The 24,312-nt window shown below is 37.5% G+C and overlaps 4 protein-coding genes across 5 annotated transcripts; all 4 read left to right on the top strand.

The window, feature by feature from the left end:
* Positions 1–1,176: 1,176 nt before the first annotated feature.
* Positions 1,177–5,254, top strand: LOC107660992 (zinc finger protein 16-like). The gene is made up of 2 exons (XM_016450433.1): positions 1,177–1,469; positions 3,290–5,254. The coding sequence occupies exons 1-2, from the start codon at positions 1,280–1,282 to the stop codon at positions 4,069–4,071; spliced, it is 972 nt and encodes a 323-aa protein (XP_016305919.1). The 5' UTR covers positions 1,177–1,279; the 3' UTR covers positions 4,072–5,254.
* A 680-nt stretch (positions 5,255–5,934) lies between these two features.
* On the top strand, positions 5,935–15,237 carry LOC107660968 (zinc finger protein 473-like). 2 transcript variants are annotated; one of them, XM_016450414.1, is made up of 8 exons: positions 5,935–6,283; positions 6,816–7,312; positions 7,775–8,128; positions 10,778–10,948; positions 11,043–11,264; positions 12,252–12,836; positions 13,565–13,789; positions 13,951–15,237. In XM_016450414.1, the coding sequence occupies exons 1-8, from the start codon at positions 6,094–6,096 to the stop codon at positions 15,169–15,171; spliced, it is 3,465 nt and encodes a 1,154-aa protein (XP_016305900.1). In that variant the 5' UTR covers positions 5,935–6,093; the 3' UTR covers positions 15,172–15,237. The 2 variants fall into 2 exon arrangements, with proteins under 2 accessions (XP_016305900.1, XP_016305895.1); XM_016450409.1 differs by having other exon boundaries at positions 13,562–13,789.
* A 1,719-nt stretch (positions 15,238–16,956) lies between these two features.
* LOC107660985 (zinc finger protein 236-like) lies at positions 16,957–19,680 on the top strand. Its single transcript, XM_016450422.1, has 7 exons — positions 16,957–17,118; positions 17,352–18,350; positions 18,513–18,642; positions 18,769–18,852; positions 18,996–19,084; positions 19,162–19,210; positions 19,321–19,680. The coding sequence occupies exons 1-7, from the start codon at positions 16,975–16,977 to the stop codon at positions 19,377–19,379; spliced, it is 1,554 nt and encodes a 517-aa protein (XP_016305908.1). The 5' UTR covers positions 16,957–16,974; the 3' UTR covers positions 19,380–19,680.
* Positions 19,681–20,682: 1,002 nt separating this feature from the next.
* On the top strand, positions 20,683–23,512 carry LOC107661267 (uncharacterized). Its single transcript, XM_016450768.1, has 3 exons — positions 20,683–21,067; positions 22,157–22,891; positions 23,036–23,512. Exons 1-3 carry the CDS (start codon positions 20,878–20,880, stop codon positions 23,101–23,103), a joined length of 993 nt encoding a protein of 330 aa, XP_016306254.1. The 5' UTR covers positions 20,683–20,877; the 3' UTR covers positions 23,104–23,512.
* Positions 23,513–24,312: the final 800 nt, after the last annotated feature.

Below are 24,312 nucleotides of genomic sequence, written 5' to 3'. Positions count from 1 at the left end.
ATATATATATATATATACATTTTCAGATGTGGTTCTTTCTTATATTTCCTGTAGAAGCCCCTTGTGATTCCTGTAGGATTCTTGTAGGATTTCTGTGGTATTCCTGTAGCATTCCTGTAGGATTCTTGTAGGATTTCTGTGAGATTCCTGTAGCATTCCTGTATGATTCTTGTAGGATTTCTGTGGTATTCCTGTAGCATTCCTGTAGGATTTCTGTGAGATTCCTGTAGGATTCTTGTAGGATTTCTGTGGTATTCCTGTAGCATTCCTGTAGGATTTCTGTGAGATTCCTGTAGGATTCTTGTAGGATTTCTGTGGAATTCCTGTAGCATTCCTGTGTGATTCCTGTAGGATTTCTGTGAGATTCCTGTAGCATTCCTGTGGGATTCCTGCAGGAGTCCCACAGGAAAATGATCACGAAAATCCTGTGGGATCCTACAGGACCTTGCAGGTGTGCAGGTCCTGCAGGATTTATCCTTCAGGAATGCCTGCAGGATTTTTTTGTAAGGGTAGTGTCGCAAATAACGACTGACCGTCCGAAATAAACTTGAGTGATTACAGTCTCCAGAGTATCCTACAACGTGAAAAGCTACTAAAATAATTTCTCCGAATATAGTTACTTGTTCATAGGTATTGTCTAGTTTTAATCAATGAAAAAAGCACAAATAAGCGCAAAGGAGTTCAAAATAATCTCTTGGTAACTTACTGTGAAAATGTAACTGTTACATAGTTCCGCTAACGTTAAATATGTATTCAAAAACAAAGCCTGTGAGATGAGCATTAAAGATATTGGCTCAAATCTAACTTTATAGACATAAACACCCAGAAATGTCAGTCAGCTGTGCAAAATAGTACACGGTCACCTAACCATATCTAGGGTGGTTTAATGTTGTTGCTAGGTAACGCTGTAAATGGACGTGTCTCGTGACCTCATGATGATGTCCAGTCATCCGCTAGAAACTGACGTCACTGCCAGCCACTGAACCTACAAATATCTCAAAACAATACAGTGAATAATTACATTAATAATATTCACTCATAGATTTTCAGTAAAAAAAATAAAAAAGAATATAATTAAAATAATAAGCGATTAGCCATTAGCCTGGTATTTCAAAACTAGTTTGTAGATTTGATGTACATGTTCATACAGTACAGTAGGTGGCAGTGATACGCATCTAGAGTCTGCGAACAGCCATTAAACCAAGAGGAGAATAAGCAAGTGTAGAGTTGCTTTTATTCGCGTTTCGTCGGATTTGTTTTCGTTTTATACTTCGTGAAAATGTCGAGACTAGATAAGTTACAATCTAACCTGATGAAGCGAATGTCAATTGTCATTCGTGATATTTGGGTGGAGGTGGAAGCGACGGTGAAGGACTATCAAAAGGAAGCAACCCAAACACGGTCAGAAAACGCGAGACTGAAACAACAGCTCAGGGATGCGCTGAGCAAGAATCAGGCACATTTAAACGGTATATTCACACTTTAACACACACAGACGCTGTTTGGGGTATTTGGGTCAGTTGAAGGTTGATTGCATTTTCTGTAAACTCCAATTTAATAGTAGAAATGAATGTCGCAGAAGCGTAGATGGCATGTTGTCCGCTAAGTGTCTGCCTCGCATCACTGGTCTTGTCTTTTCCCGTCGTATCCAGCAATTACAATATCAGAATTTTAACATAGCTCGTTGAATGGATATTAAAGATAATAACACTTTTACATTCAGAAAGATGGAGAGGACAGTGGCTAACGTTACAGTTGCAGGGCCACAAGAAAAGGAAAGATAGGTTTGGTGTTATGAAAGCTTGACCAGTCCGCCACAATCGTTAATTGGTTGTTTTTACTCAAAGCATTTATGTATATTTGGATTTTTATAAAGTTACGTAATGTCAACTTGAATGCAAGAAAAAATTTAGAACTTTTGAAATCCTTTAGAACCTTATATAATGTGCAAAAGGATTGCAATAGGATTGCAAAAGTTCTAAATATAAATGTAGAACTTGTGCAATCCTTTAGAACCTCATATTATATAAGGTTCTAAAGGATTACAAAAGTTCAAAATTTTCACTTGCATTCAAATTGACATTACGTAACTTTATAAAATCCAAATATATATTTAAAGGCTTTGAGTAAAAACGACCAATTAACGATTGTGGCGGACTGGTCAAGCTTTCATAAAATTTTTATTATGTATTACTGAAATCCTAAATATAACTTCTATGTAGGATTTCAGTAATACGTAATAACAATATTGCTGTACTTTAATTGTAATTATTTTATTTTTTCTCATACTTTTATTCAGTAAGATTGCAATAATTGAACAAAAGTGACAGTAGACATTTATAATGTTACAGAAGATTTCTATTTCAAATAAATGTTCTTTTCAACTTTATTCATCAAAGAATGTTTAAAAAACTTTAGCATGGTTTCTACAAAAATATTAAGCAACCCTACCATTGATGATAAGAAGGAATATTCCTTGAGCACCAAATCGGTGTATAAGAATGATTTCCGAAAGATCATGTGACACTGAAGACCGGAGTCATCACAGGAATAAAGTATATTTTTAAATATAGAACCCTTATTTTAAATAGTAATAATACTTCACAACATCCCTGTTTTTACTGTACTTTGATCAAATAATGGTAGCCTTAGTGAACATAAGAGAAAACATTTTTTTAAATCTTACTGATCCCAAACTTTAGGCCACACTTATCTTATTCTTATCTTTGACTTCCACACTCTCTGACTTAATCAAGGGAATTTATAACTATAATAATCAAAATTCAATTTGAGTCTACTAAACTAAATTCCATTCAATTTCAGATAATAGTAATATATAAATATTCAAATAATAGTAATAATTTTAGTGAAATTAATGGATAAGAGTTCATAAAATTTGGGAACAATGGAGAAAAGTTTTTTCCTAAATTGTCAATTTATTGTTCATGCAAATAATGAAAATATGATGACACAGAAATGATCGTTATCTTGATGAAACGAACAATGCCTTGCTTTAATGGCTGCTGTGAGTAATGCACGTAGTGTGAAATGTAATTCCTCAATAGCGCACTTAACTTTATGACACCAAACAGTCCATGTCAAACAGGTTTCTAAGAGATAAACATTCAGCCATTACAAATACTTTGTCGCACGCACAAAAAGGTCACTCTGTACAGCCTTAAAACAGTCATGTTTACATTTGTATGCATTTGATGAATAAAATGACCAACACTGCTACTAATAATGAAAATAATTAAGTGAATGCCGTTTTCATGCTTTCACCATACAGGAGTCCACTATGTCCCTCCTGATGAAGCCTCACCCACAGAATTACCAGCATGTGGATATGGGTCCCCAGCTGAATCAGAAGACCCAGAAGATCAGCAAACGGAGGGCGATGCCCAGAGTCAGGATTCACCTAGTGAACTGAAGCCACGCATACTAGATGTCATTTCAATCTGTAAGACAGAGGCAGAAGATAGAGAGCTAGTGCATCAAAAAGATGTCTTGAGTACGGATGAGACGTGGAACAGGAACGCACCCACTGTGGCAACACCGAGGGTCAAGACTGAGCCCGAGGACACCATCATCACAATAACGTCTTCAGTTACTACCACCCCTGCCCACGCCGGTCCATGTCAAGACTCGGAACCCGCTCACCAGATGAGAACAGCCAGTGACGCTTCAACCCTGTTGAAGAGGCCACAGAAGAAGGAGCGCCTTCGCACACGATTCACCATGCCTAGGAGAGCATCCGCAAAAGATCATGAAGAGCCGTATAAGTGTAACAAATGTGGAAGGCAGTTAAAGGACTTGGCAAAGCTGCAGCTGCACAAGAAATTGCATGAAAGATCCTTCATCTGTCACTGGTGCGGCAGAAACTTCTCAAAGTTTGACTACCTTCGGATGCATATGCGCACACACACCGGAGAACGGCCTTACCGCTGCAACTGGTGCTCAAAGACCTTCAGCCAGAGTGGAAACATGAGGAGACATGAGCGCACGTGCCGGAGTTTCAACGAAGAATCGGCATCGCATGGGCTGGAAGATCAACAGCTGCCCGCCGAGTGACCAGTGCGTCATTGTTGCCAGATCGCTGCAGGCACACCTCGAGAAAGAACCTGTTGTTGTGATAGAGAGCTGAAATTTGATCTTTTTCATTAGATATATTGGGATATTTCTTGTTTTACCAAGTATATTAGAAGCTTCCATGTTACACAAAATACAGAAAGCCTATATGCTGTTTGACCAACATCTCTATGACCTTTTCAGGCCGTATGTGTGCACAAATGTCACCAGTAAGTCGAAAAAGCATCATGAGAATGAACGTTTGACCCTTTGAGGAAGATCACGTTGTGTTCCATACTGAGTACCATGACCTACTGTACTTCAAGACTGATGTTTTAATTTTATAAATACTCCACCGAGAGCATGATCTAGCCAATGAAATGTTTTTTTAGGCAGTGCATAACTATAAAAATGTATATTCACTATAGGAAGGAATGACTTTCATTACTTGTTTTATTAATTTCGATTTTTTTTTCTTCTGGCCTACACATTACAATTTGAAAATTCCAGGTTTTTGGTGACTGGGAATTACAGAGGACGAGGTAAATCTAAAGCAGTACATTAGGATATGAATCAGTGTGGAAGACTGAACAGTAAAATGTACTTAAACTGCAAAATTGTCAGAAGAAAATCATGTAATTTGAGAAGATGTATCTTATGACTGTCAAATGAGGAACTTTGTCGTATGTAAAAACAAACGCTTGAATAAACTAGATTCAGTTTAATTTGACATCAGTAATTGTCTGTATCTGAGGAAAATGTTTATCTGGCCATTGTGAAATTACTGTATGTATGCGTGTGTGTAATATGCTTAATTTTGCCTTTTTTATATTTTACAACCCTGTCATTTAGAACATACTGTTTATCCAAAACCTTCAGTTCAATCACTGAATCACCAGTTACTACCACTGTGGTTAAATGCATTTATATTGATTCTGTTACTAACACTGATAATTATTCCATAATATGTCATAAATATTCTAAAATCTTCTAGGTATTTATTTGTCACACATACTGCATTTAGCATTCTTTCTTTGTAAGTGGTGTTTTTATAGTGTTATTCTTAATTTTCTCGTCTTTCTGTCCCTGTGTAGTAGACCTCGGCGTTCTCCCAGGTTTAGTGGGGTTCTGCCTTTTTTTCACAACTAATTTAGGCAAATGGTCAACTAATGTAAATTTCATGTAAAACAATTAACCATAATCTATAGGAATTGTTACTAGTGTTAAAACAGCATAAGAAGCTTTCAGAATATTTCAGTTTTTTTTTTAACCACAGTTTTGAATGAGTAAATATAATTTCAGTTACTAGTCATTTGGTGGACACTGTGGTTATTATGGTGGTACATTGTACATTTTTGTAGGGCCATCATTGGGAGTGACAACTGGAAACCTGATCTTGGGCCCTGTGATGATGGGTCCCCACAAGACTTTTATATTGTATACTCTACGCATTTTAGCAGGAGCTGTGCATACTTGCAAGGAATATTATCAAAAAGAAAAAAAAAATGAAATTTTGATGAATTTTAAATGTCTGATCAATTATTCAATGTAAAGGTAATCTGAGGAGTTTACAGCTAGCTCAGTTATATAAACTACTTTACACAAAACACTATTTTTTTGTGATATGTAAATGTTTGTAGAAAAAAAGAAAGAAATGTAAAATACGTAATGAAAATAATTTATTTGTTACCGCGCGAAAGAAAAAAAATGCTCGAGTAGAGTAGGCTACTGTTGTGGTTGCCTGATCTCTTCCCAAAGCGACTTGTTGTAATCTTATTTTTACTTGAATACTTTGAAAACCGCGTTTATCCTTGTATATAAACAACTTTTGCTACCATTTTGTTTTGACTTCCTCTCAGTTTGCTCTGCAGCTGCACTGTAGCGTTTCTCCAGTGCGGTAGGTGGCAGTCAGCAGTTTCCGGCTGCCTTCGAAATTTGGAGGAAAAAGGCAACTGTTCATGCAACGGGAGTAGCAAGCTCTTTCGGTGGTTTGTGTTTGCTGCTGAATTTAACTGCTGGAAAAAAATGACCAAGCTGCAGCTCCTGCACCGCGCGCTGAACGAGCGTCTGATGGCGGCGGTGGAGCAGATCATGGAGATGGTCGGCGGTACGGTGCTGGAGTACGAGGAAGAGACGATCCGAGCACGGAAAGAAAACGAGGTTCTGAGACGGAGGCTCCGGTGGATGGAGGGGGCAAACCGAGCCGACTGGCCAGGTAGCACGACAGACCGACAGTAATGTAGTTTTTAATGCAAAATACTGCGCAGGACAGATAGCACGACTTGGTAATAGCCATGAGGGGAGTTTTCTTGAAACATTTATTTGGTTGCTACAAAGTTTTGTTCTACATTCTATGCACGGCCGCGGACTTTGTTTTGGTGAGATCATCCGCGTGCATTCAGCCTTTGCTCTTCCTTATAAAGGAAGTTATAAATATTTGTTATCTGAACTATACTAGCAACTGCATTAGGCCGAAGTAAACACTGATCTGTGAATTGTCTGTCCGACGTTTTCGCTCCAAAACGTCCAGGGGGCACGCAGATTACAGCTGCCCCCTCTAGAGTCCACAAGAAGAAAGATTTCCAGTCGCATAAACGCACTATACGACACAACAGACCATTAACTTGCATTTCCTTTTGGTTTAAACCAGCACATTTTACCTGCAGATACTCAGTTATGTATAAACAGAAATCACACTTTATCTCATCAAACTGTTGCACTTGTATTTGTTTTTTTAATATTCTTAGGCCCATCAGAACCTTTTACTCTTTCCACAACGGAGGAGGCCAATCCATCCCGGCAAGATGAGGGTGCTGTCAACTTTGTATTTGGACCTGAATCAGAAGTTCTTGTGATCAAAACAGAGTCGACTGATCTCCCCCTGTGCAGCGCCACCACATTACCTCAAAGCATTGATCAGGGACCTGACAATGCCGGGACAGGCGCTGGTATTGCCTATGGCCTGGTGGACAGCATGACCTGGGACTCTGCCCAAAGTTACATGGCCCCTCTGGACTTTGATCCAACTTCAGGTCCCAGCAGGGTCCGGCACTGGAGAGGACAGAACAGAAGGCAGAGGATGTCCTTTGCCTGTCCAGACTGTGGTAAAGTCTTTGCAAGTAAACAGAGGCTGATGGTTCATATGCGCATTCATTCCACCGAGAGGCCTTATGCGTACCGCCGGCGCAAGGCGTGCTTCTACGGTGACAATAAGAAAAAGAGGAAGCTGCACAGGCTCTCTCAGGTAAACAGCAGCACGATTAAAGTCGACATGACATCAAAACTGACCCATTTTTACTTTTTAATGCACATTGTCTTATTGTTGTGAATGCATTCTGGTATTAAAAATCAAACCCACCTTTAACTTTTTCACATTTAATATACTAATTCGATTGATTACCTTTCAGTCATCTAACACTCAAACGTTTTTGATAATTAACACTGTTAAATGTAATTTTAGCAGATATAAAAATGTATATATTTTTCACGATTATTTGTGTATGATTATGTAGTTCATTTTAGTTTTTAGTGTTATATTTTGAATTTATTTAGACAAAATAGTATAGAATTTGAATATCGTATTTAATTTAACGTATTATTATAAAATATCTTACTATACAGAAAACTAATGAACTTTTATAAATGTAAAATGGGGACGTTTTAACAAACAATATTATAATAGCTTGTGTTATTTTCTGACATGCAGCTGTCAAGAGAAATTGTGGACGATCTGTCAGATGGCTCTGAGCAGACGAACAGGAGTAGTGCATCACCTGAAACTACTGCACGAGGCCATGAAGAAGAGCCTGAGAGTGACCACAGCAGCAGTGATAAAGAACCAGAAAAGAGAATTACCACCCCTGTGCGGAATCGGCGTGAAAAAAAAAGAGTTGTAAACCAGCTGTGTCGGTGCCCTCATTGCCCTCATCGGGTGTTCGCTCGGCCCTGTCAGTTAGCCTTGCACATGAAGACCCACACAGTCACAGCTCTTGTCAACCTGCCCACCCAATCACAGTCAGGAACTCAGGAGATAGTGGATGCGAACAGGAAATTACCCAAGGTACTGCACGTTCTCTAGTGTCATAAATAGTGGGTGTAGATATGCATAAATAGAGATTTTCTTTCCTTCACACATAAATCCCTCTTAAGGATGTAAACGGATAGAATGGGGAGAAAATTAACCAGTCAAAAAAAAAAAAAGCTATATAAATCAACCACTATTCTGAATATTTGGTGTGATGTGCATCGACACATAATGTTGTTTGATGCAATAAGAGTCAATAAAGTATTAAGAAAGAGTCAAAAAAATATATTGCATAGTGCACATTTTGAAGTAGTGGTTGACCAATATGGGGTTTTCAACGGCTGATACCGATATCTAGAAAGTATTCAATATGCTATTCAATAATAGCAAATGTACACAAACTTTCTGAAATCTCAAAATACACTTAAAAAAAGAAAAAGAAAAGAAAAAACAGAAGTTGTTTGCTATCCTTTGACAAAGTGATGAGTAGAATTTAGGGGGAGATAAACACTTTATGGTTAGTGGTTGATGGTTGTAATCTCAAAATATGCAAATACAGGCTGATTCATTGGTTTTGCCACCGAAGTATATAAATAAGGACCTCTGTGTATAGTAGTTCATCGAATCCTAAGATAGTAAGCATGTATCTTAGAATGAACTAAACACACTCATACAGCTACAACCAATCTACGAAGAGAACAAGAAAGCAACCACTGAAGCGGATGCTGTTTTAACGGTGAGTCTGAGGCCAAAAATGAGAGTTATGAGAACAAGAGCTGATATGTGGCTTGAAACACATGCTGTTCATTCAAAAAAAAAAAAATCTGCATCTACCGTTTCCAGAGATGTTATTTGATGTGGGGTTGCACCACTAGTTAAAAAAAATAGGTGAATGCAGCCTATGAGCATAACATAACTCAGATTACCAGCTGTAGCTAGGTAATCTCAGATCATTTTTTGTCAGATAATGTGTTTTTGTAACAGCTAGTTGAGTAGATTATAGGTTTATCTAAAGCTGAATAAAGATAATGTACTATAATCAGCATTTTATCAACTGCTACTACATTCTAGTAGTCTATTGCATGAAAACAAAGAAAAGCTAAATTATTTTTTAAAAATTATTTAACTGAAATGGATTTGTCAGTATGAACTGTATCCTGTGTGCAGTCTATAGAAATAGACAGATAGGGAAGGTAGATCAATTATTAAATTTATCTGAAAACTCTGATTGAGAGCTGTAGATTTGACCGACGCACTGTTTATTGTAGTTGCAATATATGGCAGTTTATTCAGCTGGTGTTTGTTTTTTCATTAACCAATCCATGCTATTTTAGAGATTTTAAATAAGGGCTTTTCAACCTTTTTGGACTCAGAGATCTCTCTCAGCCAACCCAAGTACCTCTAGTATAAAAAAAGCTAGATTTTTATCATAACATGTTACAGTCACTTAATTTTTATATCATATAACATTATTACAATATTGTCATTCTTAAAAGGTAATTTGTTCGAAAACGGTTAAGAAATTTTAAAGAATATTAAATGTTTTCTGGGACCCATGGTTGAAAACCCTGCATTTAAATAATTATAAGACCAGTATCACCAGTGAGCTGAAGAAAATGTCGTATCATTTGACTTAAATTCTTGTTCATATTAAATCAGTTATTATTAACTGTTTGCTTAGTTGAAGTTAATTTTCTAGGCCTGCTTTCATCACTGCATTTCAGTTGAAGCCTTACCTACAATTATCTGAATGCATTCAGTGTTTTAAAATATTTTAAAATATCTTGAATGCAAATAAGTATCACTAAAGTGTGACACAAAGCTTATGCATATATTTTTCTTATTGCTTCACAGGTGGAATTTGTTTCAAACCGCTGTTTTAGCAAAGTTTGGGACTACTTTTCAAAAGATGCATATGGTGAAGTCTTCTGCCATGCATGTTCAGCCAGAGTTAGCCAGGGCTCCAGCAAGGCTGCTCGGAAGAACACCTCTAATTTATGGTCTCATCTTAGAATAAACCATCGACGTGCCTATTTAGAGGCAAAAGGGTTCAGCCAACCAGTTAATATGCTGATCAACACTTTGGACACAACTCCAATTAAATTAGAGCGTTTTGAGCCAGAAGAACGCATTGTAGAGGGAGGTGGTGAAATAAAACAGGTTTTGATACCCGAAGAACCATCCAATGGAACTTTGTAAATATGTAAACAATTTGGACACAATGTTTATATATGTGTATACAAATTAGAAAATCACAAAGTGTTGGATTTTTTTTTTTTTTATATATATAAACCAGTTGTGTATATATTCAGTGCAATTCTAATGCAGTTGTTTGATTAAAATTGGTTTGAAATTAATTAATGAATTTGAGTCTTTTCTGTGGCTGGTTTACTTTAATATAGTCATATATATTTTACATTTTTGTAATGCCATGACATCTTGGGAAAAATGTACTGTAGATTTGAAATGCCACTCATTGTCCTACAGTATCAGTGCACTGAATTTGCCACTTTCAAGTTCACTGTTGGAGTCAGTGTTTAAATATGCTGTTTACCTGGAATGACTATTAAAAAAATACAGACATTATTCATCCATTTTCATATCCAAGGCCTTATACATTTGGAGCTCACTGCATATGTCTTTCCATGCTTCTCTCATTGTTAAATGGACTTGCATGTCTTTCAGAGGCAAAGAAAAAATGATGTGGAGAAGAAGGCCAAAGTTGCTGACAAAAGTGAGTTCCATTGTCCAGACTGTGACAAAGTCTTCTTTCATGCAAGTCGGTTGCGTGTCCACATGAAGTCCCATAAGACCAAAAGGGCTTTATTACGCAAAACTCTGCCGATCAAGACTGAGGTACCTGCTCACACATTGTATAAAGTTGATCTGGATGTATGATCATTCCCATTAATGTGTTTCTATTAAGTTTGGATATTTGTATTCCTCGTAGCTGACTAAAGAAACGGTGGAGGCAGTGCCTAAAACTACAGAAGTACAGAATGTGAAGAAGGTAAAGAAAACATATGCCTGCCCGCATTGTGATAAAGTGTTTGCTCGTGAAGGATGGCTGGGGCCACACATTCGCACTCAGCATGGGGAAGTAAAGAAAAGGAGTGATTACTTTAACGTGTATGGCAGTGGCCGTACAAGGTCACAACAGCTTGTCACCAAGGTTAGTTTTCAGATTTGTAACTGAATATGCAGATATTAAAGGGGTCATCGCATGCAAAATTCACTTTTACATGGTGTTTGAACTGAAATGAGTCTTGGCAGTGTGTGTACACAATAATGATGTATATAATGATAAAAATCTAAAAGTCTGTAATGATAAAAATCCACCCAGTGTTTTTTTTTTTTTAAATCCCCAAAAATCATAACCCCTCCCTTTCTCAGATCAAGCCATTCTCAGATTCTTGGCTGTGTGATGTCAAACAGACAGGCCCCTCCCATGATTGTTGATTGACACTGGTGTTTTATCACAGACCCGCCCTGAGTGAGCTGTTTCATTGTTTCGACGCCGGAGCGGTTGTAGACAAGAATGGCTCCTAAGCGATTGAGGTCTTTTTTTTGTTGGATGTAATAATGAACATAGCAGTCGTCATTTACTCCTGACATCTGAGTCACTGAAGACGCAGAGGTTTACGTTTGTTTTTGAAGGGAATGCACCCCCCGATCTACCTAAATGCGTTTATGTTCGCGCGAATCATTCGTGATCTAGCTTTACCTACAGAAGAAGTGAGTATAAGTTTTTATGAATCTTTGCAAATCACCTTTCCTAATAATGCGCTAGTTAGCAAGTTCTGTGGCTAAATGCGGCTAAAGTTAACAGTCTCAGAGAATGGCTCGTCACCCCACGGGAGAGAGGGGTGCAGCGAGCAGAGCTCATTAGCATTTAAAGGGACATGCACCGAAACGGGTCGTAGTGAACAGAGCTGTTTTTAAAAAAGTAAAAAGTGTTGTTTTCCACTACCATTGAGAAATTTTAACCAAAGTATGTTATAGACTTTTCATTAAGACCCTTAAGTATCATATTAATCATAACCTGTGGAAAATGGGCGTCCGATGACCCCTTTAATATATACTTTGCTGAGACACTGATCATTTTTGAACTTTTATTTCTGTATAATAACCCACATTCCTTTTTTTATTGATTGATAAGCGATTACATAAGCGCAAAACTCAGAAACGGGAAGTCACTAAGAAGATGAGACTGAATAGCCAGAAAACTAAAGGATTAAGAAAGGTCAAGGATAAACAACGTCAAACAAGTGATGAGTCCATCCTGGTTGTTGATGTGCCTACATTCACAAAAGATGAAGATGAAGAAAGTACAGATCTTCCTATATTGGGCACAGATGAGGCTGAAGAAAGTGCAGATCTTACAAAAACGGGCACAGATGAGGCACAACAAAGTGCAGATCATCCTAAAATGGCCATAGATGAGTCAGAGAGCACTTCTGAGCAATCAAAGGACATCTCAGGCTCTGACTGTGGAACATCTAGCACTAAATATCTGAAGAGGATGTTTCCATGCAAAACATGTGGCAAAGGCTTTGCTCTGGAGAAGAAGCTAAAGAAGCATTCAAGGAAACATATAGGACGTAGGTTACATGATGAAAAGAAAAGGAGACGAGAGCAAGCTAAAATGGAAATGGAGCTTAAGGAACAAGAAAAAAGGAAATGGGAGGAAAAAAAGAGGCTTGATGATGAGATGTCAACAAGTAATCACAACCCAAATACTACGGTATGTGTTCTTTACAAAAACCTGAAGAATGATCCGAATCTACCTTCACATTTCATAGTTTTAAATCACAAAAACAGATAAGCATGATTTGTTTAACGATAAGGATCTTGAAAATCTTTCGCAATCAATAGAACCAGAATTAAGAAAATTAAGGAAACGTGGCTCCTGTATCTGCACAATTTCTGCTAAAGTCTATGGCTGTAAGAATTGGTTAAGGATGCACATGCGTGACCATCATGAACGAGCTATTGATGCTAAGACAAACAATCAGAAACCAATAAGAGGCATAGAAAACAAGGAAACGGCAATAAACTTGTACGTGGACTAATAGCAAAAATGACGTGGGTTAGTCTATTAAATGGGTGCCTTTTGATTTTCACATTGAAGTGTAAATGATAACTTTAATAATAACTGATACCAAATTTACTAGATTCTTTAAAACAAAACTTCAATGTGTTTACTTTTGTTTACTGAAGAATGTGTATTTGTATATTGATTTTGTAAATTCTAATATAGGAATCTGCAAGGTTAGTAATGCCTTTCTGAAAGCATTATTATGTTCCAACTTGTATTCTATCAATTTAGATTGAGATAATACATTGCAAGGTATTGTATTTTACACCTAAAATCTTAACTTGTATAAATCATTTTTGTTAAAGGCCCTCATTTTATAGATTACCTCATGCACAAATGTGTATTAAAATGATTTTTTCGTACCCCTTCAGCAGACACCTCGTGGATCCCCAAACAAAGACTTGTTACGGAAAAGCAGAACCAGAGGTCAAGGGCCACTACCCTGCCCATTTTGTGGCAAAGTTTTTGCTTGGGAAATGCGGCTGTTGATGCATATGCAGATTCACTGTGGAGAGAAACCGTACGCCTATCGGCAGCGCAAGAAACGTTTTTATGGTGACCTGAAAAGGGGCCAACTCCAGAAAATCCATAATCAGGAGGTAGGAAAGACTATGTGATTAATCATTTTGACTGCTAGTTTCATCCAGTTTCATATCTTCGGGAAAAAAGAAGAATTGTTTGTGCAATGAATCCTAGGTCGTGTTGACCCTAAAGACTGTTGTTTATAAGAATGGTTGATTGTCGCTTTCCTCCAATGCAGCCTTCGGGGGACAAAAGTGATGAGTCTGAAGAATCTGCACATCTGAACAGCAATGCAACCCATGCAGTGTCTGGAGCTCTCGCAAGCAGTACAGCTATTGAGCAGCCTACCACCTCTTACAAGAGTAACCAAAGAACCAAAACCAAGCTGGTCAGTGACATCATGAGCCACTTCAATATGCAGCCCAGGATTGTTCTACAACCAATTATGACTTCATGCAAGTACTGGAGCTCAGTGCATGGGGTAGCTGACTTAAAATCAGGATGCTCTGAAAAAAGTAGTGGCTTTGATCATGAACAAACCTCAGTACGGGTTGATGATGAAATGGTGGATGCTGTGGAAGATAAAATTGTGGATTCCAATCTTTGCACATTGCCAGTGGAGTTCTCTGGTCATGGCATCCAAAACAAGCCTGAAATATGCTACACTGAGACAGAAATAGTCTGTGTGAAGGTTGGATCTCCACAGCGTGATTCGGAAGTAGAGCATGACAACATTGGCGGCTCACTGGCCTTTGAATCTTCTGAGGGAAATAACATAAAGAGTCAACAAAAAGGCGACTGCAACGTTAGTTTTCCTGGTGTTTCAGAAAACACAGCCAGAGACCAGGTATCACTTATAGTAATAGATGATGAACTAGAGCAATCAAATGAAAGAACTGCTGCTGAAAATGCTCTGTCTGAATGTGGAAGAACAAAGTGTGATTGGAAGTGTGATTGTAAGAACATTTCTGCTATGAAATTAACCGTAATACCACAGAGTGGCATTTTACAATCTTTGTTCAAGGAAACTAGTTCCGGCACCATGCAGAAGAACGCTGACTCAAAATTAGTTTGTGTTGTCCTCTCAGATGTTGAAGATGATGTTGATGAAGATGTGTTGAGTCCCTCCAAAGGTTTAGATAAAAAGAAAACTGCCTCTGTTCCTAGCATTCAAAATTTAAACTTTCCAGCTCCAGATGCAACTGAATCTACCAAATCTATTGATGGTGCCTCACAGCATACTGATGATCAGAGTATCTCAAATGACCCAGTCAGAGACCAGATGGCCTTTACTGCCATCAGACAAACAGAGGACAGGCCCATGAGTTCAAAGGAGAGAATGTCATGTCAAACATCTGATATGGTATTTGCTGGTCAAGAATCTCTGTCGGATGTTAATGTTGACAAGAAACTGCTAGACATGGAGACTGTCAGTAGCGGTGAGAGAAAAAATAAGTAACTGGGTCTGAACAACCAGGTATGCAATAGTAGCAGATTGAAAAGTAAAATACGGACTCAAAAGTAAATCTGTTCTTAATCAGCCTGTGGAAATGTAAAGAGATATGTAAATACTTGAACAGAGAAATCTCAATTTATATGTAATTATACTGTTTTCTTTTGAATTTTTTTTTATGTCAGATGTCAGAATCTAATCTGGATGCTTCAACTGACAACTCTGATATCTCAGGGATGAATGAACCTTCTGTACAAAATGTGAAAACCAATGAGTTATTTGTGAAAAGTTCTGAAGAATTCGAAATGCCCTCAGACTTTCTCACATCCCATCAAACCTCTGACGGTAGATGCAAGACTGCAGTGAGCAGTGGAGAACAAAAAAAAGTAATGCAAGCGCTATATTGTCGGTTTTGTGGGAAGGCATGTAGAAAGATAGAACTGCACCTAAAGTGTGATCATGTAAGAGAACCTGAAGTGGTAAAAGCTTTAAGTCTTGGCAAAGACTGTAAAGAAAGGAAACAGTTATTGAGCAGTTTTGCTATTAAAAAGAACTTCAACCAACCTAGAGATTCTAAAATGGATTGTGATGAAAACATTGTTCACTGCATTTTTTGCCAGGAGTCTTATTGATGGAACAAATTTCAGGAGCATGCTCTTATATGTAAGCACAACAAGAATCCAGCTGCATCCAGTAAAACTCAGGAAACTTTTGATGCAGAATTGGGAAACCTGGCTCCAGACACTATCAGCATGTCCAGACCTTTAGAGCCAACTAATGCTCCTTTATCAGTTCTCTCAGATTTAGGCAATTGCCCATTTCCAGAAACTAAGATATATGAGGCGAAAGAGAACCATACTTTGGTGTCAGATCGTCCCCAAATGCTATACACTAGTGATAGCCCAGCACAGAAGATATGTGATCCGAAACCCTTAAGCCCTCTTAATCTTGACTCTTGCCAGTGTGCTGCTCTGAAAACATACAGTATAATCCAGAAGTGGAGGTGCCTACTGTTTCTAACACTGACAGCAGCATAGCTCAAGTTGATCTTGGTGCACAATTATTAAAGCCATCTGTTCTTGATTTTTGCCAGGGTTCCGCAATAAATCCTGCTCATTTGGAATCTTCTTTTAATACATCACGGAACCCTGATGTGGAGATACTAGAACCACCCATACTAGATTCCCGTTAAACAACACAAGTCATAGAATCTACAGTTCCAACCCTTCCTATTTCAAACTCTGGTTGCAGTGTTCTTCAGCAGTCCCTTATAAAACAAACAAATCATCCCCGACTTGTGAGCCAACCATTTTCTTCAGATCCAGAAGTGTCTTGTGATCTAGAACCTGATGGTTATTCTTCTTGTGATACTGGGTGTTGTGACAACCTTCAGCTCTCTTCAAAACAAAAGGTTCCTTCAAGTCCTGCTTCCTTAAACACTTATCCAGAATGCAATTCAGAATCGAAATGTACTAGCTGTGTTTGATGATATGTATTTGATCACTAATGAAACAGAGCAAACCCAAGATTCAGATGTAGAAAGGAACATCTTCATGGCCTCTGATGTGCATCCAGAAACTGAAAGTCACACTCCAGATCCTAATAGCTGTAACACTGAACAAACACAGTGTCAGCAGCCTGAAAGTATTGAAAATCCAGATGCTGGCAGGAGTGGGAATCAGCCAACAGCTGATCTAGAATTCAACTCAATTCCTTCTATTCGTGAAATCAAATCCGGAGGCGTAAGACACGTGTCGTACCTTAAATTCCAAGAGTGTGATCTTCAAGAAGACCCTGAGAAGATCACTGATGAGAATAGCAATGATTGTGCTGTTGAAGTTCAACATGACTCAAGCCATATCGGTGACAAGCGAGCAGAAGAGAAAAAGAGTCTACCAGATCAGCTGTCTGAAAGAGGAGTCAAAGAAACGTTGTCCAAGTTCTCATTCTCAGGTTGTTAATTTTTTAAGTGTTTTTTTTTTTGTGATGCAAGCTTTTAGTGCTTACTTTTGATTGAATTCTGCTGTAGTATTATGCATAATGAAAAGTGCCAATCTTTTAGTGCTAATATGCAAAAACTGACCATACAATGAATTTTGAATTATTATTTTATTTGATTATTTAATTTATTATGCTCTTTTAAAATTTGGATGCATTTATTATTTGTTATTATTCCTTCTTTGCAGGATCCTGAATGCCAAACCAGTTCCACTGATGACAACTCCAGCGTATTCAAGATACATCACTGCTGTTACTGCAAGCAGCCACATCATAGAATGATGGATCATCTTCAGTCAGTTCATCCTAATGAACCAGAGGTGGCAAAAGCTCTCACTTTTGACAAGAGCTCACAAGAAAGGAAACAACTTTTGAACCTTCTACAAACTAGGGGAAATATTCTACACAACACAAATGTGGTTCAAAGTAGTAAACAAGATTCAAAACCATTTGGGACGTTTGCATCGGGTTGTTCATTTGATGATAGAGTTTATTGCATCTACTGTTTAGAGTTATTTAACAAGAAGTCTTTTGCTTCACATTTAGAGCAGTGTAAGGGCAAATCTACTCTCAGTGCTGAGGCTAGCTGTGGTGAAATGCTTCCTAATGCTGGGCCCATTCCTCCAAACCCTACACTTATTTCCCCCTCTAGTCCAGAAGAGATTGATGCCAATATAGAACCATCAGGTTTTCATTGCCTAAATACCCTCTATGAAGCCAATTTTAAAAATGAACAAGGAAGTTCTTCCCTTCCAGATTTCAGCTGCTATGAACAAACAGACATCTCAAGTCCAAATGAGGAGTTTCGAAACAATAGACAGGCAGAGGGAGCCATTTTACAATTCAGACGTTCTCCTGAAAATGAAGTAGGTTACGAATTGAAGTCAGGTAATTCTCCCAATCCAAGCACTGGACAAGAATCAACAGACTATAAGAATGAAGGAGTAACTTTCCCAAAGTGTGATGTTGATCAAGAAAGGGCTATGAGACTAACATCAGACACAAGCTCCATCGGTCCTCACCCAGAATACGACGTTCTCAGAAATGATGATCCATGTGATGATTTCAGTCCACCTCAAAATGCCCAAACTGTGTGTAATGACACACCCAAGAGTAGCGTGAAAGTCCAAACGTATGCAACAGGGATGAAGAGGAGGAGGAAGAGGCGCTCACGTGTCCATAATCAGGTGAAAATCTTTGTTAAATTACACATTTTGAACTTTGTACTCTGTCTAATACAGGGAATGTTGACACGTGAGCAGAACTGCGAAGTTCCAGTATCCAGTATATAGCCAGTATTTTCAATGAACATAGGATAAACTGGTGTTGTTTTCTCCTCATTTGTATAGTCACTGCTCATGGATGATGACTTGCTGGGTGAAGGAGAGATGTCCAACTCAAAACAACATGTCTGCCAGCACTGTAAGGCAACTTTTGGCAGTCCATACACGCTGCGCAGACATGAATACACTCACACGGGTCAGTGTGTGCAAAACCCATTTTTAATACGCACATATTGCACATATAAGCAAAGTAGTCACAGCGCCAAGGGCCAGAATCATTATTTATGCTCGTTCACATTTTTTTTTTTTCATTTCCACACAGGTGAGAGGCCATTCTGGTGCCATCAGTGTAATATGGGCTTCATCCAGAAGTATCGACTTCTGAAGCACACATTTGCTTGCCATGGTGAGGTTATTCCACTTAAGTTGTTTACATATGTATGTATTACATTTGTTTAGGTTGCTTAATACTGAATTTTTTACTTTTATGTAATTCATCAAAATCAGAGCTTTGCATGAACTGTTAAAGGGGTTTCTGTTGTCTTCAAGGGGACACACCAGACCAGGAAAAACTGAAAAGAGCAAAGAGATCAATTAAAGATGAAGAGTCGTCAGTAAGGGATGAAGCTAGTATAGAGGTAAAGAGAGTTTTTGCCTCAATAATACTTTGTTCTGATATAAGAGGATGGAATTAACATTCTTGTTTTATTGACAGCCGTCAACAAAGAGTCTTGAGGATTTACCAAATTCTGTTACTAGGCAAGGTAAAAAGTTACTGCTTGTCATGCAAACCTAAAAAGCAACAAAATACACAACAAGCATTTCTTGTCCATTTCTTTTCCACTTTTTTTGACTGAAGATGTTTTTGTTTCAGACACAGAGGTGAGAGTTCTATTGGGAAAAAGCAGAACACAGTACAGTCAAAGACTATGACACGGATTGCTAGAAGTTATTGTTTGCATCTTAGTGTTATGTTTTTTTTTATGTAAATATGTTTTACAATGTTGTCTCAATCTGATGGGTTCAATACTTTTATGGATTGGTTAATTTCAGCCTGCTGTATTGTACAGATCATAGCATATGTTTATTAATTAACTTCAGATTGAGAATAAAAAAGGTAGAGGAATCTAAGGGTATATTGGTCTTTTTTTGGTATCTGATATGTGACTTAAGGCAGTTTTCAGTTACCCAGTTACAGTTGAGACTAGACATTTACTCTATTACTCCAGTCTTCAGTGTCCCATGAACCTTCAGAAATTATTCTAATATGATGATTTGGTGCACATGAAACTTACCATCAGTGATGAAAAGAGTTGTGCTGCTTAATGTTTTTGTGTAAATCATGAGACATTTTTTTAAGATTCATTGATGAATAGAAAGTTCAAAAGAATAGTATTTGAAATATAACTTAATGTAAAAATAATATATACACAAATCTAAAATCATTATACATGTCTTTGCTGTCACTTGATCATTTAGTATAAACAACTATGAAATCAGCAACTGCTAAATGTGATGTTTTAATTGCTTGTAACAAGTTTCAGGATACTGGTTTCAGTAAAACGTCTTGAGTAATAAAGCAGGTTTATGAATGTTGTAACTTAATGACACAATCTCCTGATATCATTTGTTACAACTTTTTTTTTCTAATGCATTTGGCTACATAATTTGACTTTTTGCTCAGTATCCATACTTTCACTTGAAAAGCTAAATTATTTAAATATAATTTTTACACCATTTTTATTCATCAATGCATTGTGATTCAACTGAACGATTGCCCCACAGAGAATTCAATTCAAGTTTATTCGTATAGTGCTTTTCACGATATAAATCGTTGCAAAGCACAAAAGACAAGTTGCTGTCTAATATAACATCCAGATTTTTGACTGTAGAGGATGTTACAGTACATCCGTCTAGTTGCAAACTGTAATCCAAGAGATTCTGTGTACTGTTTTTTTTTTTTTTTGGTCCAATAAGTAATATCTCTTGTCAGGTAATATCTCTTCACAGAGAACTGGTTTTCTTGTTTAAGGTTTTTTGTTTTTATTCCAGGTACCAAGAGATGAGAGTGTTTTCGATAAAGATGATGTCTAGCTCCAATCTCATGTAAGCCACTATGACATCTCATAAAAGTATGTTTATTAGATTCTCTGTTTATCATTAAAAGGGCTGTGCATGAGTGTGAAGCTATGACTGAACATAGCTCATATGAATGACGAAGTTATTTGGCCAAAGGCTTTACAGTAAAAGCTGTACTGTCTCCTCCTGTCCTGTGAAGGGTGCTAGAGTCACTTCAGCTAGCACAGCAACCTAATGTGCTGGGGGTTTGATTTTAAAGGGGGAACTTTCACGCGCTCGTCTGTGTTGTTATCGGTACCTGTATGGTCTGTCTTTATCGTTTAAATTCAGCGACCTGAAATAAAGTTGAACAATGACTAAACTGGATCGTCTGAACACTTTCATGACCGAGCGCTTGATGGCTGCTGTGAAGGAGATCATCTTCACAGTCGGCAGAACGGTTCGGGAGTATGAAGAGGAAACGGAGCGAATCCGGAGCGAAAACAAGCGATTGAAAGAAATGTTGCGAGACTCTGGGTGCTTCAGCGAAGAAACAAATGCCGGTAAGACGAAAATATGGTGAATGTTTCGGTCATGTTTAGAACAGGGCATAAAATTTTGACTTGATCTATATATTTTTTACATCAAATGTTTTCATTTGTCCGCGTGTTTTGGTTGTGGTCCCGAGTCCATGTTTGATTCATGACCACGAGGTAATTCATAAATGTATCTATTTTTGATTACATGGTATTCGAGGATGTGTGAATCAACACTGACCTTAATACTATTATGAAAAAAATGCACATTATAAGAGTCAAGCAGTCCATTAAATAAAAATGATGTTTTTGCTTTTAATCCTGTGTAATACAGTTTTATCTAGTGTACTCTTAAATATTTGCCGAAATACTATTAAATTCTTTCGAAATTGGAAAACGGACCAGAAACGGACTCATCCTGCACTCGTGGGCGTGTCCAATTTGTGTCCAATCAGATGCTTCAGAATATACATTTCACAACAATAACTAGTAGCAAATGATGGTTCACTGCTGTGACATAAGTTAAACTCGACATGAAATGAAAATCGACCCCATCTATATTCTGTTTGCATGTTATTGGTTTTATGAGCCATTAATCCATATGATATTTTTTTTTTTCTTCTGACGACTTAATATTTAATCAGGATATTATAAATCAGTCTTCCGGTGAAAATACTTTTCTCTGGAGACTTATGCATGACATTCACCTGGCTTGCATTATTGAGCACAATGCCTATGTCTCAAAATCCAATCAACAACCAATGACTAGAATTCAGTCCATGCCTTAGAATTTTTCTTTTTCGATAATTAATTTCACTCGAATGTACGTCACAATGTGGAAGAAAAGATCTGTCGCTACCTCCATTTCATCACTACTAAGACTGGTTCTTAAAAAAGTGAGGAGAAGCCTTCTAATATATTCTGTTCCAGCTTTCTGTTTTAATAAATAAATCAACATAGGAACAAAATCTGTACATCTTTAAGTCTAATGTCATCAAAGATGTTCAATATTCATATTGTAGCTGTAGTGCACATTACAGATTCATGTGGATTTTCAGTTCAACAGTTTCTTTTTATCTGCATGAAGTAAATGTTATTATGTTGTTGTTTTTTCAGCTCCTGTGCAGTCTTATCAGCCCATCTCCCCGGGGCAGCCCGGATGGATCTGCAGCCAGAATGAGGAGCCAGAACCCTTTGAAGAGATCCAGGAGGACCAAAGCCAGAGGCTTGGTGAACAACATCCCTTCATAAAACCGGAAAAGCCTGAGTACTCTGTCGATGCTTACAGGGAGTCTGTAGCTTTGCCATCAAAAGCCAGCATCAATAACGAAGGCTCACACGTGTGTGCCGATAACGCCAACACAAATCCTATTGAGGATGAAATTACAAACTGTCATTTCCCATCTAAAATCAAAGTTGAATTCATGAACTCCAGCTTGTGTTCAGGCGATGCAATGGGAAGCACTGAAGATGCATATCAGAGCTGGTCGCCACACAGTCCAGATTTGCCTTTAGGGGCTTCAGACATCTACAGAGCACAGCATCTAAACCAGCCAATATGCGCTAACAGCGAAGCTCCTGCCACAGTATCTCAGCATAGCAGTTCATCTCATGATGCCAATCACGTTTCATATCACAACATATTATGTACAAACAGGGCCTACTGTAGCAGTAAATGCTGTGAAATGCAAAAGAGGACAATAGCCAAATCAAGCCCTGTATGGAAGTATTTCTCTCTAAAAGATGGAGACTGTAGCAAAGCAGTGTGCCTTATGTGTAGGGCCGTCATATCTCGTGGTCGCAAAGAATACACAACGTCGGCTCTTCTAAAGCACCTTCGGATGAAACATGGTAAATGTTGACATTATAATTTGTCATCTGATTTTATATATGCGCATATATGTACAGTCTTTTCTGTTCAACTACTTTTACGGTGCTTGAATAATAGGATAAATATGAGGAAAGCCAGACATTATCTTTGTGTTATTCCTGCAGGAAATGCGCTAATCTTTGGCAGTGCTAAGAAGAGACGAATGAAAGAAATTATGAGAAAGACTGTGTGAAAACCACTCTTGAGTCAGTATGGACACTGGCTATTGTGCATCATGGCCAACCTTTAAGTGTTTTCAAACAAATTGTTTCATCAAAACCTACATCATATGGAGTGGGTTGAGATAGAGAAGTCAGAAATGTAAGCTTACAATAAGTCATCTAAGCTATTTGGTTATGGTTACAGAGAAAGAGTTGGGGAAAAAATGTCACAATCTTTAGCCTGTAAGTAACTGGTGAATGAATGTCATCATTGTCAACAAAATAACAGGATGTACATACTAGCTAGGACAAGATTAATCTCAAAGAAAACTAATAAAAAGAAATAGATTTAAGAATTTTACAGACCTTTACAGAATATTTTACCACCCCACTGAAATGTAAGATGTTCAGGTTTGAAGTTTTAAACTTGATTTGTCTTTTATAGTCATTTTTGCAATAAATGAATCATGGTTTAACAGTGTTGAGAATTCTGTTTTTTGTTGTTGTTTCTGTGAGCCAGTTTTTAAAAAGTTTGTTCAACTTCCAAATCTTGTATTTATTGATATAGGAACATAAATATAGGAAGTTTATGCATGTGTTAACAATGCTCAAGCCTTGCCCCTTTCTGCCCAGAGTTGAGTTTTAACCCTTTGATGCACAAGCTTTGAAAACCCCTTCTAATGCACAACATTGGTCTAAAATGACCCATATTCATTTCCTTTGTTATTTCATGCTTGGCTCAGCAGTCAGGTCACTTTAGACCCATGTTGTGCATCAAAGGGTTAAAAAAATAAGATTCTGTAAGTCATAATGAGAAACTTTCTCGTAATGACTTAGTTTCTTATTATGAGACGTGAAGTCATTATGAGAAAGTTTGTCATTATGAGATTATACTCGTAAATCATAAGTCATTTATTTTTTCTAAATCTAAAAACAACAACTCAATTATGGGAAAGTCATCATAATACATAATTATACTAAATTATAAGAATGTTTCTCATTATTATGATATGCTTAATCATCATGAGAATTTCTGTCAATATGAAATATTAAGTTATAATTATGAGAAAGTCTCATTATTATGACTAACAGAATCATTGTTTTCACTCAACTGAGATAACAGGCAAAAATAATGGTTTAGTTTCTCATATTAATGAGAAACCTTATAATAATGACTTGACGTGTCTCACAATAATAATCTGCTAATTAGTAATGTATGCATGCATGCACATTATTATACA

The sequence above is a fragment of the Sinocyclocheilus anshuiensis genome, unplaced genomic scaffold (genome assembly GCF_001515605.1).
Source record: "Sinocyclocheilus anshuiensis isolate Anshui unplaced genomic scaffold, SAMN03320099.WGS_v1.1 scaffold2630, whole genome shotgun sequence".
Taxonomy (NCBI): domain Eukaryota; kingdom Metazoa; phylum Chordata; class Actinopteri; order Cypriniformes; family Cyprinidae; genus Sinocyclocheilus; species Sinocyclocheilus anshuiensis.
The sequence above is the reverse complement of the archived record's forward strand: the minus strand, read 5'-3'. Positions and strand labels throughout refer to the sequence as shown.